This window comes from Lissotriton helveticus, chromosome 7 (assembly GCF_964261635.1).
Source record: "Lissotriton helveticus chromosome 7, aLisHel1.1, whole genome shotgun sequence".
NCBI classification, from domain to species: Eukaryota; Metazoa; Chordata; class Amphibia; order Caudata; family Salamandridae; genus Lissotriton; species Lissotriton helveticus.
In genome coordinates this window covers 1738565198-1738584746 of record NC_136068.1, presented here as the reverse complement: position 1 = coordinate 1738584746, position 19549 = coordinate 1738565198, and the positions used below count along the sequence as shown (strand labels likewise).

Genomic DNA, 19549 nt, shown 5'->3' with positions numbered 1-19549 from the left:
TATTATTTCCTTACGAATTTTCTTGTACATACTCTCTATACTACTGAGTGTCTTGTGTCTTCCCTCGGCTATATGATCACTCCACTTTGTCAGAACTCTCATTTCGATCGGATCTTTAGTCGGATAATCTTGTTCCCTTATTAAACAATTGATTAAAAACTTTAATAGCATGAGCTGGGTCTCAGCTTTCCTTTGAGACATGATTTCGCCAATACTTTCTGGATCTTCTCCTGTACGGATGAAACGATATATTCTGTCTAGATCTTCTTTCATATTCGGTAGGGTGTCCAAATACTCGGTCACCCGTCTCACACGCAATGAATATATAACCATATTATCATCGCCTGGGACTGGATCATAACGGCATTCGGTAAGAGCTCGTCTGATATCTGCAACGGACTGGTATTTGGGCGTACGCTGTAACGCACGTTCATGTAACTCGACTAACGTTACACGTTTGTGTGGCGGCGGGGTACCAGGAGGACCTCCCCCCGCGGCCCCTATACTAGAATCGTCGACCGATACTCTTCGTGCTGGCAGGGTGACCGATGTAGCGGGTACGTGTACTACGGGCTGGACCGGGGGTACCGTAACAGGTGCTGTAACAGGTGCCCCGGTGGCTGGAGGAACAGGAATTACATTATTTACAGGAGCTGGCGGAACAGGATTTGCATATTCTGGGACTGTGTCGTCCAAATAGGACGAGAGAAAAATATCAGCTGCGGTCGGTTTGTGACGTAGCTTAATCGGAACTAATGGCGGCGGAAAATTACATGGTGCTTCCAGGGTTGCTTTTGGCAAGCCCTCGGCAAGAAGAGGATACATACCCTTAATGAGGGCATTTCTCTGTCTGTCTGACTGTTCGGCTTTAACTCGTTCACCTATTTCGATTAATTCCCTTTCTTGGGCTCTTTCTGAGGATTCTCTACTTAATTCTGTCTTTCTGATTTCTTTTTCGGTTCTTTTATGAGATTCTTTGCGCCATAACTCGATGGCATCTTTCTGGGACTGTCTGGCTTTCTTTTTCCATAATTCTTCTTCTACTCGCATGATGCACTCGGCATCCCACGTACCTGATACGGGCCATCTATATTTTTCCTCTAATTCTTTGGTGTACTCTACCCATAAGTCTAGATATAATATGGCACTTATGCCATGCTTATGATACATAAAATGACCTGGACTGTCCCTAGGCGGGACAGGAACTGCTTCCTCGAGCAGACCTTTTCTGGTTTTTAACTGACGTAACTTTGTGAACAGAGGCATAACTTAGACTGGAATCTGGACACAATACAATACACGATAAACACAATAATAACTTAAGAAAACAAATCACTCATACCACGACATTGAAAACACATGAAATAACATTTAAAACAACAGTTCGGACAGAATATTACCTGGAATACTGAAAACAGAATACATGAATTTCTCGAGAACAGAACTTACTAGAACAGAAACTTACTAGAATGACTAGATGCACTGCTAAAACAGTACGAAACTTACCGGTCCCATAAAGAGACACGTCAGGACCCGCATCCACCTAGGTGGACACTTCGTGTTGGATCTGTGTACCCAAACCCACGGACCAGAGACAAATTAATTGACCCTGTCTAGATACTACCCCAGCAACGGTACTCACCGGGTAGCAAGAACGGAAGGCCTCGGACTGGACTGGACTGCTACGACGACGGACGGACGAACTTCGGACTTCAGTTACATTACAGGTGGGCCTCCGGATACCTCGGACCTTGGACTCTTGGCTTGGGCTCTGGTCGGGACTCGCCGCGTTCCTCCACCGCCTCGTCTGGATGCTGGACCGCAACCTCCGTCTCCTCCGTGGGCCTGAGGGATACTTGAAGCAGAAATATCTGCACGTGGCCGGTATGGTTCCGTCACGGCTGTAGAGGATCAGGGGGCCTGCGTGGCTTCTCCGGCGCGTGGGGAAAGGGCAAGTCCCTATTCGGGCGCCATTATGTGGTAAATAAATAATTAATTACCGGATCTATTTTTGACTATAATCAATAAACAGGTAGCTCAATAAATAAGAGTCAAGATTCGAGGTAGCTGGAGTTGACAGGCTTTAATCAAGCATAAAGGACAGGAACAGGACAGCCTGTACGGGAATAGGATGGCAGCTGCCGGGGGCAGGATCTGGGATGACTAGCAACTTTTAATAACAGTGCACAATATTTATAGTTAAACAGAATACATTACATTCAATATAGTAGGCGTAGCAGTAGGCGGGGTTTGTAGCAGTCGCGAAAGATAAGGGCAACATGATGTAACAAGAAGGCGTGTACAGGGCGTATACATAGACATGTGATGTAAACGTAACAGAATATGTCATAAAAGGGGCGGAAACATGGAGGGGGCTACCTGAGCAGCTGGGACCTCTAACCTAGTGGTGCGCGCAAACTGACAATGACGTGTTACTAGGGAGAACTGGGGGCTATGACTTCTGCGCTAGAAGAGGAGACTAAAGTCTGGAGGGTCAGAGCGACATGTACCCAAGCATATCTAGTATCTAGTGTTTAGAGTACATGTTGATAGAATCCAAAAGTTATCAGGGCAAAGGCTAACAGACGCTAAGACTGGTGCATGCATTATTCTATATGTAGTGCGTGTGTGAGGAATATTCTATGAACATTAATACAGTATTTCTCTTACATGGAGACACAAAGGCTAGACCATGACGGAAACTATTGATGCGATTCAGTAGCTCAGGAATGCAGAGAAGGAGGGTTGGACTGATAACTCGAATCATAACATACTCTTGGCAGACTGGGAGGCAGAGCCAGGCCGGGCCGGGCACTGCGAGGCATGAAGTAAGTGAGGGGTCAGGGATGCAGGTGGGGCTGTATCGCTCCTCGGAGAGGGTTCAGGAGACAGGAGCTGAATCTGAGTCCGGGCCCTTTTGAGGCCTAGAAACGGGGATAATTCAATGAATTAACGTGCACACTATAAAACGTGGCAACGTAGGTTTACATCGGCCTAATATTCGTTGTATTCACGAGGACTGGAAACTGGCATACAGGAGATGGACACAACTATAATTGCGTCTTTTAATCGATCAGAAGGGGATACATGCATATCGATCATGCACATATAACATAACATGGGGAACACGTAGGCACATACAACATGGCAAAATTTACTTTTCCACAGATGTACCAACTCTTTCCCTTCATTGTTTTAACTTTTTGCCGAACACAGGCAGTGATATGTACAGTCACCAATGCAGTGTCCACCAGTTAATTTGGAGTCAAATTCTTGGTCCGTAATTTCTCCTTAATTCTGTGTTTGGTACTTCTGAGCACCTAGTCACATAAAATAACCCATGTGAAATCACCAAATTCACAGATGGCAACAAGTCCTCTAAAGACTGCCACACACATCACAACCACTTTACTCTTAAGAAATTATGCCTCTCTAAAACAAGACTTTACAAATATATTTTCTGTTTTTTTTGGTGTTTTATCATCTTAACCAACCAACAATTCTAGGAGGCTTTATTCTACTTGTGTAGTATACACGTCTTTCGGCCAAAAGTTGAGATTTTCTCCTCCAAAGCTCTGGTCTTTTATAAAAAAGACCAAGCATGGTCTTTCACTGTTTCCAGACCATGCTTGGTTCCCGTGGTGTCGAAAAAGACTTTGGCATCTGCAACGTAATCTGTGCTGCCGTAGCATACCAGAAAAGACTAACAAAACTGATTAAAAGTGTCATTTTAAATTGTCCTGAATTGCACAGGCAGTGCTGCACCAAGAAACCACAGCAACAGTAAGTTGAGGTAGAACTGGATCTACAACATGACTGTTAGTCTATTGTAGTCTCAAAGTCAATCAGAAGATCACCCAGGTTGCTGGCACTTTGGGTACAGCATGCAGACCCACCAAGCTGAAACTGCACTTTTGCCAACTATTCCTCAGTATGTCAGAACTGATCAATACAGCCGGACTACTCATTGCGCTCCTTTCTGCTTCTATCTGTCCACCTTCTCGTTTCTCTAATCTCTCTTCTCCACAGTATACAGGGGTGATCATATTGACCAATCATACATGGATGTATGACATTACAACGCATGCTTTTACATCGCATGCTTTTACATCGCGGTTTTTACAACGCATGCTGTTACAACGCATAGCGCTTTGGGGTGCTGGATAGTGAATAGTTTAATTTACTATTCCAACTCCAGACCCTGTGGACACTAGGGAAGGTGTTGGATAGTAAATTAAATCTATTCCCTATCCTAGAGCGCCCCCAGCGCAATGCGTTGTAATGGTTTGCGTTGTGATGTGATGTGATGTGAAAGGCATTTGTAAAGCGCAGCATACACTATACAGTTTCTTGGCGCTGGGGCAGAGAAGGACGGTGGGCACCGCCTGGACAGGACAAGGGAGTGCACAGCAGCAACAGCAAAAAAGAGAAAAGGAAAAAGAACGGAGAAGAAAAAAACTTTTTAGTTGTATGCAATGCGAAACAGATAAGTCTTAAGAAGGGATCTAAAACAGGTATAGGGAGAAGCAAGCCTTATGTCCAATGGGAGGGCATTCCAAAAAGATGGAGCAAGGAATGAGAATCTTAAACCTCCCCATTTCTTACACTTGACTCTCGGGATTTTGAGTAAAGCCGAGTGAGCCGAGCGAAGATTGCGAGAGGGGACATAAGGATGAATGAGGGAAGAGATAAAGATAGGACCTAAGCCACCCAGAGATTTAAAAACAAGGCAGCCCAGCTTGAATTTGCAGCGTTCAGAAACAGGGAGCCAGTGCAAAGATCTTAGCAGGGGGCGGACGTGATGGTGCCTCGGTTGATGGAAGATGAGGCGTGCCGCCTGATTCTGAACAAGCTGCAAACGTTTAAGTTGATAATCTGTGATGCCTATGTACAAGGAATAGGCGTAGTCGATCCTAGAGATGACTAACGTCAAAAGGGCTAAGGTAAGAGCCTCGGTGGTAAGAAACCGCGCGATTTTCCGAATTTTGCGCAGTTGGAAAAAACAAGAAGAGACAGTGGCATTTATCTGGGGCTTCATCGAAAGATCTTTACTGATGATAACCCCCAGACTTTTGGCTGAGTCAAGTTGTAAAAGTTGCGATGTAAAAGCACTGCGTGGTAAAAGTTGCGTTGTAAAGGATGTTTCCCATCATACATGCTTGCCCCCCACAATTCATTATAAATGTACAACCTTGCCTTCTAACAACTCAAGATAGTTATGATAACCCTGTTACTGTCTCTTTGTATGCTCTATATAAAATCAATAAAGAATTTTGAAAAGAAAAAAAAAAGAAGTACAACACTGGACAGATCGGAGATAAAGAGTGTAGACTGCAAAGAGAAGTCCTCGTCATTGTTTAGCCAGTCTAGTGGTTTGGAGTACAGATACTTCTTACCCACATGACAAGATGTCCCACACCACACTAAATAGATCAATGTCTGGAGATTTGAATGAGTCCCAAGACCTCCAGTGCCCCAAGGAGGGGGACTGCGTATCCCTCTCCCTATTACTAATAATACAAACCCTGTGGGGTGGGGTTTCTGGGGCCTCCTGGGGCTCAGGGAGGAGGTGCTGTAAGTCTCCCTCCCAAAATATCAAAATGTACGAACCCCCTGTGCCCTGGCCCATCCCAGGGTCTTATTTTAAAAAGGAGGGAGCCCGCATTTATTTTTTATTCTGCGTAGCTTTCTAACTTATTTTTAGGACAGAGGATTGAATCCCTGTGGCCTGAATTGTCCGCCATCACAACTTAGTTGATGTGGTGGCAGCCAATCAGATCCTCCGTGGTGTGATACATGCATACATTTTAAACTTTAATTTCACAAAAACTACTGACTGGACTTACACTAAATCACCTAAAGCATGCTTTTTGGACCAAGATCTAGTTTTCTGCCAAATTTGGAGTAATTCTCTTCAGCCGTTTTGGCTGGAGCTGTGTCAAATTTTCCTGTGGAAAATTGCAGGTGGGGGGGAGAAATCGGTTTTGGGACGCCTCCCCTTTTCTCTGCCCCTGCCTGATAGATCATCGTGAAACTTTCCAGGAAAGAGCTAAGGTGGATGAAGTTCTGTTTTGTGTACATTAGTTGAATGGTGCAGAAGTAATTAACAAACCATAAATTATTTTTGTATGGAAACTTGGTCCTAACTATAGCCACCCAGTGGTGACCGCCACTTGGTAATATATGATATGATATAATATAATATAACATAACATAACATAATATAATAGTACAATATAATAATTTGCTGCTGTTTGTAGGATCTCCCCTAAAATATCAAAAAATAAGTTTATCCAACTCAGTTCCGGCAAGCAAGGGGCTGAGAAAAATAGGAGACTGCCCACACACATTTCTTCCCCATGCAATTTGAATCCGGAAAAGTAAAGAGCTTAATAAAATTACACCAGATTTGGCAGAAAGTTAGGTTGTTACTCTAGATTGGTGTAATTCTGTTTAGCCATTTTAGAGAAAATAAGATTTAAAGAAACAGCAATATCTGTTGCCGCGGGAGTCCCATGGAAAAAACCTGCAAAGGAAGATTCTGATAGGCTAGTCCTGTGGGACACCTGGGGAACACCTGGGGAACCAAGCAATGTCATTGGCTGGCCACAACGAAGAACAATAATTTGCAATGCAATAGGTCTCGAATTTGCGAGAGTTTGACCTATTAGGATTGTAAATGACAATGCCATTTATGTTTTAAAAACCAAAATGTAAATACAAGGTATTGTCATTTACAATGCCAATTGCTCAAACTCGCATAAATGCGTGACCTATTGCATTGCAAATGCTTGTTATCTGCGACCTGCCTGATGGCTGCTGTCATTTACATAACAGCCTTATCTGGTCCAAGGTGTAGTCCAGACCTGATGATGCTTGCATCTGTGGTACCTGCAATGCCTCTAACAAGCACTCTACCTGCTGTGTTACACACCAAACCTCCCAAAACCGTCAGAAAGTCCCCAGTTCTGCCTATCTCCGTATGGCCCGGACAGCGATCACAATACACTCACAACTTAAAGGTCAACGTGCTCTACCCCACAAAGAAGTATTTGAAGCTTAAATATTTAATTCATGCTGTCAATACCTTATATTTGTTTGGAACTACCTTATTTTATGCCTGTAGCAACACCGTCCATTGCTTTTTCTGTTTCTTTAGCTTTGCTTTTATTGATTAAGCTTCACTATTTACACATTATTGATTTATTGCAAATGTCATATGCCTTGTTGAGAAGACATTGCTCTGGTAAACATTGTTTATATGGCGACTTCTTATTACTTGTAGCTGTTCTTGTACAGAATATACAGGCGGTTTTGCTGAAGCACTAAAACTCTCTTCTGCTGAGAGCAGAAACTACATATATTACGGGCAAATTATCGGTTTCCTTTGTTGCAAACCTTTAAGGCCTCATCTGCGCTAGTGAAACTGCCATTTCTGGTGGCTAATTTTCATTTCAGATGGCCATGTCCCTCTTTCACTTTCACACGCGGTTAATAAACTAATTTGCATGGGCGCATCACGGGAATGGTTTTAAAAAGTTGTATTTTTGGCTGACTGGTTTGCAGTTCTTTTAAAACTTGTTGAGTCAAATACGTTTAAAGAGGTTTCAAATGCTGGATCTGTAGTTGCTTGGATCTGCTTGAGTAATGGACAAAAAACAAAGGTAGCACTGCAAACAGTGATAACACTGGAGGTTAAAATGCATCATTTTAAAACGCATTTTAAAATACGCATATGTGTGTGCAGAATATGCATGGGTGTTTGCTGAAGCACTAAAACTCGCTTCTGCTGAGAGCAGTGACTACATATATTACAGGCGAATTGTCGGTTTCCTATTTCGCAAACCTGTAAGGCGACCTCTGCGCCAGTGAAACTGCCATTTCTGGTTGCTAATTTACATTTCAGATGGCCATGTGCCTCTTTCACTTTCACACGCCGTTAATAAACTAACTTCTATTTTTTAATATATTTTTATTAGCAATTTATATTCTGCACAATACGTATTTTGCTTGTATAAGACACATTTTTGGATTCAGCATTTATACCAAAGCATGTGTCGGACCATAAGTAAGGGTCCATTAATATCCCCCGATGATGTGCATTCCCAAAGGTAGTGTCTACAACAGTACATATCGGCCAAAAGAGCTTTAACAGAAACTAAACAATACTCATTAACCTCCCCCTCACCTTCCTTCCGATTCATGACATTTCAGTCTTGTGTGTTACTACCATTTGTCTAATATAGTGTATCCGTCATTCATTCAGGTGTCGGGGGTTAATAACCTAACTTAAATGGCCACCTCACGGTAATGGATTTAAAAAGTTGTTTTTTTTGGCTGACCGGTTTGCAGTTGTTTTAAAACTTGAGACTTGTTGAGTCGAATACGCTTAAATAGGTCTCAAATGCTGGAACTGTAGTTGCTTGGATCTGCTTGAGATATGGACAAAATCAAAGCTAGCAATGCATCATATTAAAATGCATTTTAAAATACGCGTTTATGTGTGCGTGCGTGCAAGTGTGTGTGACGTATCTTATTTCAATGTCAGGTACGACCTTGGACTAACTCCCTTGTTACATACAAGGAAGTCGAACTAATAACGTTTCGAAAAACGTCTGGGACACTGAAAGATGCAGTCCGAAGGTGCAGGAAAAAAAAAAGAAGTCCTCTTAAACTAATAGAAAAGCACTGCAAGGGCAATGATACTGTACTTAGTAACCCTGGGTGGTGAACTACGCTCCGCTCACAGAGTTTGCGGAGTTTCCCGCACTTCGCGTTACACGGAGCTCGCGGAGTTCCGAAAAACTCTGCTTCGCGTAGCGGAGATTTTTCCTCGTTCACAAACATCAACATCAAGTTGGCGAGCGCGAGTGTGTAAAATAAACATCCCGTGAGATTTCTCAACGCGGGGTGGTCAGGTTTCTCATTGCAAGTGGTCGCATTTGCTCGCGACCGCTCGCGATGAGAAACTGCTTGTTCGCGTTGAGAAAGCTGCTGCTCGAGTAAAAATCTAGTCGAGTGGCAGAAAAGGGAAAGAAGGGACCGCTTGGGACTGTGCAAGGTGCCATTTGCGATGATTGCACAGTGCGGACAAGCATCAGCACTGTGCAATCACTCGAATGGAATTTTTCTATGGAACTCTGCCGCTTGCGGAGCTACGCGTAGCCCAGCGGAGTTTTTTTGTGACTTTGCGGGGTTCCGAATAGCACAACTCCACAAACTCCGCCCATGCTTAGTACGTTGCCGGTGCTCCTCAGCTGAACAAGGGAAGTGACGTATCGTGGGCTGTATCAATTATGAGGCAGTAAAGAACTGCACGCAAGAGTCTGACCAATGGTGAGTAGCAGGAGGGAATAGAGCTGTATTATTGATGACAGCAGGTCTTGCCGACAGCGCATGCGGACTGATGCTCGACCTAAAAATTATGCCTCCACCATTATAAGACTCAGGGACTAAGACTTGGAGTCCTAAAAAATAAATTGCAAATAGTGGGCTGGGGGGGATACCTTTAAAAAAAAAGATTTGGGTTGTCACTGACTCGATGGATTCCCGCAGTAGTCACAGTGGCCCCCTGTGAAGCCCCATAGGACTTCTAGGTAGTTCCACAGGAATGTAAAAATGAAAAAAGCATTATAATAAGGCAATACTGAACATTACAAAAAACTTAAAAAATGAAAAAAAAGGTTAAGTGGAGTAATACGTAACTTTAAAAAAAAGTATAAACTGGTTAATTTCAATGGTTTTTGGTTTTAAAACGGTGGTTGGATTAGGGGAAAATGTTGACAGTGAAATCCTTTGATTTCTATAAAATGCAGTTGACACTGTCAGAATCAATTTTGGGTTGGTTGTGAAGGTCACACTGTCTCTAGAAAAACACCAAAAGGTTCTGTGCAAGAAAGCACTTGAAATTTGCTCATTCTTGTAAAAGATTGGCAGCAGGAAAGTGGTTTTCAATCAAAGGTGTTTTTATGTCAGGTTTATGAATAGGCTCGAAAGTGGGTGTGCTTCAAAGCTGCTAATAAAGTATTTAGCTATCATTCCGGTGACAATTTTTCTTTAAGAGGAAAGCCTCTGAAAAGGCCCTTCATGAACTCCATAATGATCCTTTCTAAATTTAAAGATCTTTTGTCTGTGTTCCTAGAAACCTAGAAATAACAGAAAAGCGAATCCTGATGGAGGTAAAGCCAATTCTCATTTTGCAATTTCTAATAGGTATGGTAAAAATGTATGCAGTATTTTCAAGGGGACACATGTTGATACTTAATGTCTATGTTGCCCTTGGGAAGGGACCTTTTAGAGCTTTATGTTCAGAGATGATGGTGTACAGCAAGTGGTGGCTGCTGCCTGGGCCACCAGCTCACAGTAAGGCCAACCATGAGGCTGTTCATCCCCTCCCATCTAGTCACTTCTAATCACCAGATAAACCAAGTATCTCACATTTAGAAATAATGAGGCACTCACCTTGTGTCTCTGGACCTGATGCCTTAGGCTTTTGAGAAAGTAGCACCACTTTGCAGATTGTGCAGTTGTTGATGTGGAAGGAACAGGCATGTAGGTCAGACTACTTTGTGTCTGCGTGGTGTGTCCAAGCTGCTGGGGCCCATGAGGGGCTGGCACCATGATTGGCTTTCAGCACATAGTTTGTGCTGGGTGCTGGGTGCTACGTACCTCTGAACCCACCTTTTACTGGTTTCTCCACTTTAGTTGGCAATGTATATTATGCTGGATGACTCAGGCTCATTAGGGAGAAAGGAAGCGTGGTAAATAGCCGAACAAGCAGGAGCCCCATCTCTGTGGTTTTCTTTCGTTTCCTGAGCCCTGCTTCATATTACTTGGGTTTGGTGAAATCAGGTGCAATCCCTTCGAATTTCTAGCCCATCTCTGCTCTCCAAGCACTGGAGGAGGTTAGAGCTGAGTGTCAATGTAAACTTTTGTGATTGGGTGCAGTGCAGGTGGGGTAGGCAGTCTACAGAGTTTAACGTGGTGGGGGACAGGCAGGAGCACTGCTGCAGGGGAAGGATCTTCAAGCAGCTCATTCACCCCCCACCTTTTTTATGCCTTCCTTATCTTCTGGGGGCAGCCCAGGAGACAGGTTGATGGCCTCAGTAGGTTGCTATGATGTGCGAGGCTGTGACAGTATATGTGATGGCTCCTTTCAGATTAGGGGCTACTATAAAAAGGTCCTCTTATGGATAGATCTCCAAGCACTGCACTCTGTCCCCAAGATCTCAGGGAGAAGAAATGCTGCACTATTTTGGAAAGACCAGAGGTTATGGCAATTGTGGTCCAACAGGGGCCTTTCATGCCCGAGGCCACAGCCTGGGGGGCTTTCATACCTCGTCGCCAATGAAGTGTTCTATATTGGGCAGGACACTAAGACCCCCATTAGGATGGCGGGGGCGATCCGCCCGCCATCCGTGCCGGAATGACCCCCTGCCATATTATTATGGCTGTGGGGTCCGCGGCGGACGGAAAGACCGTCCGCCGCTTTTGGGTTCTCTATGGTGGCGGTGTCTATCAGACACCGCCAGCCATATTAGTATGGGCATTTTCCAATGCCTAAGCATGGGGAGTCTGCTTTGGGGGCCCGTTGTGGGCCCCCAGGAACTCCAGGGGATGTGGGGGGTGCACATGCGGGGTACCTGTGGTACCCCCCAGCGTTTCAAAGAACAACGTGCCTGTCACGTTGTGCTTTGAAATGCACTACATGTAATTTTACCATTGCGGCGGGCGGTGCTTTAAGCGCCGCCCGCCACAATGTTAAAAATACAGGATGTGCCGCCACTGTGGCGGGCGCATCCTAATTTCCCCCACGGGACTCCCGCCCTTATGGCGGGCGGTCCCTTTCCACGATGGGATGGCGGGTGGGCAAAGTCCGCCTGCCATCCTAATGGGGGCCTAAGTTGGGGTATAACTGGAGTGAAAACATGAACTCCTTTATGTAAGTACCAACAATGAAGAACCAGATGATTTATTCAGGGAATGTACTTCCTCATCATCTTTGCCCAACGTTGGCTGGTAGTTCTCTCTCTCTCGTTATTTCAACCCCCAACGTTATATAGGGATATCACATTGACATACCATTTCCAAACCAGGCAGGAGCTATGAGAGCCTCTGTCAGCCTTTGTCACACTTGTCCATATCAAATACTGGTCAGGAGTTGTAAATAGTGTCTCACAAGCTTTCAGATACCTGCCAGGTTGACAGGCACTCCCAATCCCAGTCAGTCTCGGTCCTACCTCAGTCCCCTTTGAATCTTGGAACTAGGAAGTACTGAGACCAGCCCAGGATAGGCGAGTGTAGGGCAACAAGTATTTACCTGGCTACACAACAAAGTACAGAGCTGAAATGATACAAAAGGAGTGAGATGTCAAACTCTGATTCTGTAGTAGATATCCGCACTAGGAAGCCTCTTGGTAGCGCTGTAAGGCCACACCATAGGCAAATTGTGACCCAAAAAACTGTATATAAAATGAACATTTTATTTTCTTAGCTGTTTGAGAGAGATCTCAGTCTTGATCACCTGTAAAGGTGTCTTTTTTTAATTGTATTTTAAGTTTTTGCTGTAACACTTCAAACCCTCAAGGGATGGCAGAGCACTTTAAAACAAAAGTCCATATGTATAAGGTGAAGGCGGTTAAGATATGATTTGTGAGTAATGTAATAAGGTCAGTGAATATAAAGTATTAAAGACAGCATCAGCATGTAGGGAGTCTGCGTGGAGCAATATGCATTATAATGGAAGGGGCTTATTTACAAGGGTCACTTTTAATATGAGGAAAAAGTGGTGCACCGGTGGAGCAAGAGGCTTTTAAATAAGCCCCATAATCTTTACCTGACAAAGGGAGGACGTACAAGAGTGTTGTCAGCTGGGGCCTCTTGATGTCAGAGAGGTGATAGATACATAGAAGTGTCACTAACAACCATTAAATGTCATTGCACAAGGTTAGCAAGATAGCAATCGACCATGGAGAGTTGTCATGAGGGGAAGGTGTTACCCCAGTGAGGGTAGTACCCCAAATCGACATAATTTAGTCAGATTATGTGCTTCTCTGTCCAATAACATAAAACAACTTTCCTTCTTTGCTTGATAAATGTATCTATTTGGTGTCTCCAGACTGCTCCAAAGAAAGACATTGCTCTCACCATAGACATTGTTAGAATGATCTAAATACAGACGAAGCCAATCAGGTGCCACTGGCTTCTCCTACAACAAGAACTAACTGAGGACACATATACTCATTTTGAGGGACTGGTAACCTCTCAGAACCACACAATCCACAGCCACAATTACTTACAGGCATTCAACATTTGCCATCGCCCCCTTCCAGCAAATGTAGATCCAAACCTGTTATTACAACCAGATTTGCCTTTTGTTGACATGGGCAGACCACCTTAGCCTTCAAGACTGGCCAGTAAATGCAGAAAGAATCTGGAAAACCACACAAACTCACTCCCATAAACAGATGAGCCAAGTTCACAGATATGGTAGATTTCTTGAAGGTTTATGAAATCCTCTCTCAGAAGCTTGGCCTCATAGAGACCTTAAGGGGAAGATAATTAGATAATGAACTGTCCTCATCTGCCATCTCAGAAGGTTAGTCGTTCAGGAGGTCGCCGCAGCCTCAACGGATATCGGCGTACTGGCACGGAGTTGACCGGCGCTTTCTTTGGCTTGCTGATTCTTTCGCTCTTCCAGCGTTTGGGAACATTGACAGTCCCTGAACTATTTTTTAGTGTCGGTATAATCACATTTGTGTAGACAGGTGCCTCCCGTGCCACGGTTTGAGTAACAAGTATTTTGTTGGGTGCAGGTTCCTGAGGTGGGAGCCTTCTCTGGAGCTCTGAGGCCCCGCTGAAAAGAAAAAGTTTCACAACATTACAATCGGAGGATCTACTTTTTGAGAGAAAAAAATCGTCTATCTAGGAAATATACATTCTGTACACATAGAAATGTCTCTATACAGAGGTCTTCTAATGTGCATAAATAACATTATTTATCAAAGTTCTCATTGTTAATTCCTTCTAATGCAAGTCAGTGGTTCCTCAGAATTACTCCTCCTTTGTAGTTAGTATCGTTGTCTGGAATGTTTTAGTAACAAACAAAACCCAAAATGCAGCCTAGTAGGATGAAAACATTATTCACCTCACCTGAGGTAGAATCCTTTATCGATTCAGAATGGCCTGGAAACCTGAGATAACTGCAAGTATAAATAATATGGATGTATGTTGTTACAACGCAGGTTGTAACAACGCATACCTTTACCACGCGGCCGCTACAACGCAAGTAGTTACCACGACTTGCGTTGGAGGGCGCGGATTTAGGATTTTTATAATTTTATATTCCAACACCAGTCCCCGTGGATACTAGGGAAGGTGTTGGAATATAAATTTATAAAATTCCTTATCCCACAGCGCCCTCCAGCGCAAGTCGTTAGACTTGCGTTGTAACGGCCGCGTGGTAAAGGTACCGCGTAGTAAAAAATTTGTGTTAAACGTTGTTTACCAAATAATACCTTATGCCCAATATGATGACATCATAGAGACTGTGTATATGTATGTTTTTGTATACGTAAAGCATAAATCTAGCTGGCTAGCAATGGAGCCCTGTGCAGGGAGCAAGATCTAGTGCGGCAGAGGCAGAAGGTAGAGCTAGTCAGGGAGGTAGGATGTCGGTTATCTGAGGAACTGTCTGTCAAGAAGGGAGTTTTCAGTTCCCTCCTGAATTGTAGGAGGGCAGGTGCTGTTTTGAGGTTGGAGGGGAGATGTTGTTCCAGACCCTTGGCAGAAGAACATCTTGGCAGAAAAGGCTTACATTTTTAATTGTTTTGCATTCTGCAGTGTTTAGTCTCTAATAGAGTGATGGCAGAGCTCCTCGTCAGGCACTGACCTCCAGATGCAGTTCGTTTTGAAACTAGGTCAGCAGGTGCCTTAGTATAGAGGACCATGTGTGCTAAACAACTGAGCTTGCAGAGAGAGCTGCTGTAGCTGCTTTAGCGTGAGGGTAAAGTCAGGTGTGCAAGGGGGTCTCTGGAGTGCTGCTGAACAGGGCATTGCATCCATCTAGGTCTAGGTCTTGAACTTGAACTAATCTTCTGAACTCCTCTCCTAGATGAAAAGGTTTCACTTTTCTCGAAAGAGAGATGGACCCATGCTGTTTTGCTCTTCTGGATAATGTGTTCTTTGAGTGAGGAATTTGGCCTGGTTTGCCAGGTGAGGTGTGAAGCCTTTTCCATCTAAGTTGTAGAGCAACAACAATCAGAGAATGCTTGGTGATGTCGGCAAACAGGAGTAATTCGGTCTTCATGGGGGTTTAGAATCAGGTAGTCTGTTGACATATAGGTTAGGATGCATTTGAGACAGGCTGTGGATCTCTGTCGCTAGTTGAGGGGATTTTGAGATAGAGTTGGGTGTCGTCAGCTTACTGGTATATCTTGATATTGCTGTCTGCAAGGATGGTTTCCAAGGGATACGTGTAAAGGCCAAAAACGATGGAAGACAGGATGGAGCATATACATAGCTCCTCCTGGTTTATTCTGCTTTCTAGGTCCTTTACTGAGGCTACTAAAAAAAACATTACAGGTTGATCGATATTGAATTAATGAGATCACAATATGGCAGAAGAACCAGATTAACCACTGGTAAATAATAATTCCTTCAACAGCACTGGAGGCCTGATCCTCAGATATTCTCAGACACCAACATTTTACTTAGGGTAGTTTTATTCAGGTGTGCCAAAAGTGTGATAACAAATGGGCAGTGCGTAATTTTGGCCAGTTGTTGCATGTGGGATGAACCAGCACCAATGCTTAATTTGTGGAAAAGAGTGCCGGTGCCCTGAGCTCTGCTCAGAAGCCGGCAGTCGGTACATGCAGGCGCACCAAATACCAAGGCTGATCGACTTGAATCCACTACCAGACGCTCCCTGATCCTTTTTCGCACTCTTGCAGACTCCTCAGCTAATATCTGATGTGGGAAAATGAGTGCAAGTTCCCCAAAATATTGCCGGTAGCAGCCACTGACTACCACCGGCTCAAATAAAACACCGACCCGCACACATTTTTTGGAAGGAGCGCTACTTATTTTTCCATAGCAAAACAGAGGAAAACACAAACGATGTTAAGAAAGAGGAAGAGAAAGAGGGCAAAACAGTGACAAAAGGAGAAAGTAGGGATGAAAACGAATCTACTGGAATGAGATAAGAGTGCAGGAAGTGTCCGGTGGTGGATTCAAGAGGCCTCAGGTGGAATGAAGACTATGTAAACCTGGTATTCGGCAACCTTACATTTGATAGAGCAGGCTGAGGGCTTCTGACCAATCATGGGCCCCGGAACCTAGTCATGTACAAATTAAGCACTACAAATTGGAGAACCTGATACAGGATCTGAGCACATATGTGGTTGCAGATTGTGCTGAGACCCGCGCAAAATTTCCAGGTGCTATATTGGACAGTCGTCCATTTATGAATTTACTGGAAAAGTGGGTTCCCCACGAAAGGGCCACTGTGGTAGGTGGCCACTGGAACTTTGTGGATATTGATAAATATTACCAATATATTTCAGCCCAGGTTGGAGGGAGTGCTCAAAAAGGGTTGGAATGTTTCTCAAACACACATATATTTTGAGGGTGCAAGGAAAATACAATCTCTGCATGTAAAATGCGTACTTCCCTAAATCTACATTTTTCCCTCAGCAGGCGAATTAAGAGTATACATTCAGCTTGAAATAAGCATTTTTTTTTGTAGATTTTCGAGTCTAGTACTCCTGCTAAATCTATGGAAATTGTACGCCCAAGCTTAGCTCTTCAGTAGATTTTTCTTTCACGTTATAAGGCTGGAAAGCCGAGGTCACAAATGAAGAGTTTGTATTTTAATAGTTACTATTGGCAACCACTTCCTTACTATTTTAGCCTCAAAAGTATCTAAAGTATTGCTTTGTCTACGTAAGCAGCCAGACTTGAATATACCCAAATAAATACATTCACTTTCAATAGACAATTTTTACATCATATTCAACAGTACACAACCTAAGAAAAGCTGCCCTGTCTTTCTATCTTTTTATAGGTAAACACTGTCTTTTGGTCAGTCTGGGTGCTATAGTTATGCCACGGTTTCTGTGTTATGAGTAGGAATTTAGAGTACATTAAGGGAAGGGTAGGTCCTAAGATCAAAGGTTTCAGTTGTGCTCTGGCATTCAGTTGTAGGGGAGCTTAAACCATTCCGACTTCAAGCTATTATTGGAACACTTGTAATTTTGTACTGCAAAGTGGCAGCTCCTTCACAAAAGCGGAGGAGCGTTGTACCACTGTGCAAAAAGGAAAAATGGAGGGTTGGGGGATTTGGCAGCGCAGGGGGAGGAGTGATTTGCACTCCAAAAGTGTGCACTTTGCATGTTCCTGCCAGGCTGCATTACACACCCATGCACCGGCTCCCTGTTTTGTCTGAGTGCCGATCCACGGGGCTCAGACCAATCACAACCCTGTATTGCTGCGTTAATTGGCGCAGGGGAGCCTGTGTGCCAGGTGTTTCCTGCTCCTTCCTGCTCCCTGCCGTACTACAGAGGAGGAAGGAAGAGGACGCAGGGGAGGCGGCGGCCGGCTGGCCGGCCGTTATAAGGTACTTTTAAAAATGATAATCCCTTCCATGCTCATGACGTGCCCAGCTCGTCATGAGTCACAGTGGAGCTGTGCTCATGATGAGCTGGGCTCGTCATAACGGCCGCGGCCCTCCCACGCACAAATGATTCCCTCCCTGTGCAGAAGAATTAATCAGTGGGCGGGCTCGTGACGAGCCCAGCTCGTCATGAGTCACAGGTGAGCACAGCTCCACTGTGACTCATGACGAGCTGGGCTCGTCACGAGCACCGCGGCGATGGGGTTAATTAATCCCCACCTCTCCCCGCTGCACCATCCACGTCTAGTAGCAGCCACTACTGGTATTGCACCCTAGTTTGGGTTCAGGGCATGAGAGCGCTTGGAACCCTTGCCTCCCACGATCATGCCTTCATATTTTATCAATCTAAGGGTTACTTGGATGATCAGGTGTGCAGTTTGTGTATAGAACGAACAGGTACACAGGAAGGTTCTAGTTCCTGCATATTTCCTTGGTGTCAGCTGAGTTCATCCAAGCATGCTCCCAAATGGCCACATGGCTTCTACACCACAATATTCCCTTATATTGTCTGGAGTGCTGTAGCTTATGAACCAGCGCTCATGAAAAGTTCCAGTACTTTAGTAGACTCTCAACTAAGCTTGAAGTTTACACCCACGATATGTTTGGAGATTTAATTAAAAAAGCTATCTAAAAATTGGCTGAAAATCCATATTCGGTTTAATACATATTGGCATGCAATTTCACATGATCCATTATTATTTAAATGTATGTAGCCTTGTCCTTAACTCCTATTTGACTTATCCTTTTATTTTTGTTTACTGCCCCTTTCATCAAGTAGATTCTCAGTCATGCAAAAAGAAGTGGGTGGGAGCCGAAGCTCAAAGCCAGGCATCTGATCTGAGATTTCAATAGCTTCCCCACCTCTAAGACTGGCCTTGGATTGCAGAGGGACCTTTGAAGATGTGTGTGATGCGCAAACAGGGCCGAGGGCATGGATCTCTTTGGGGTCCTGCACGTCACTCACACTTCACATCAGTGTGCCACCTGCAGGGCTTTAAGTGTGTCAGGTCCTGCCAGGTCTTAGATGCGGCAGTAAGTGCAAACTTTGAAACTGGTCCCTATCGGGTTCTTAATTTGTTTCCGTTACAGGCAAAAACAATGCTCGAATTCTCAGCAACAACTGTAGAAAGCCTTGAGGTAATACATAACAGCGATGCAGTCCTGGTTACATTATATTTTGTGTTCACTTTGCATTCCTTAAAAGTATTTGGTTTTTTTCCCCATAGGTTGTTTCTGTATTTTTTTGCATGCAGCATCTGACTCTTTTATGTGAACAGAGTCGCTTTTAGGCATCTGGGTAAATTCCGGTTGCGGATGAGTGCATGACGGGACACGAGTGAGAGCTCTGAAGAGGAGGGTCTGAAGTTAGTGTACATTTCTCACTGTGCATGTCAGCATATTCGAGACTGTTCCTACACTCTCTGAAAACTAACCAGCCTAATCCTGTCCATTAGCACCCTCAAGTTGACCCAGCCCACCCATTGTTTTCACTTGGGTACACCTCATTGCTTGGGGGGAAATTTCAGCCTCACACTCCCTAACATTATTGACTAAGCTACACCTCTGGGAATAGTACCCCTATATTCACTGGGATCACCCCAAACCTTCAATTCAGGAAGTGCCTTAATACTCTTTGCTTACAACCTTGAGTAGAGTATGACTGCCCCATGCAGGGTTTGCACTCTACAAATAACAAATACATACATAATACATTTTTAGGGGCGCACAAGTAGCAAAGCATTTCTCTTGTGACATTTGCGTATTTAACACAAACTCTACGCAATGCGACTGGATATCGTACATCATTAAAGATCATAAAGTTCTATCCAAGCTAGTCAAAACTGGAACTTGTGCAATGCTTTTGTATGAAGATTGAAT

General features: G+C 44.1%; 1 protein-coding gene across 1 annotated transcript in view; it reads right to left on the bottom strand.

Moving 5' to 3' along the window:
• Window positions 1-12853: 12853 nt before the first annotated feature.
• LOC144767664 (uncharacterized) overlaps window positions 12854-19549 on the bottom strand; it is a 35416-nt gene continuing 28720 nt past the window's right edge. Inside the window, exon 3 of the mRNA XM_078651058.1 lies at window positions 12854-13855. Coding sequence (XP_078507184.1) covers window positions 13591-13855 — 265 coding nt within the window. The 3' untranslated portion in view covers window positions 12854-13590. The remainder of the gene's footprint in view (window positions 13856-19549) is intronic.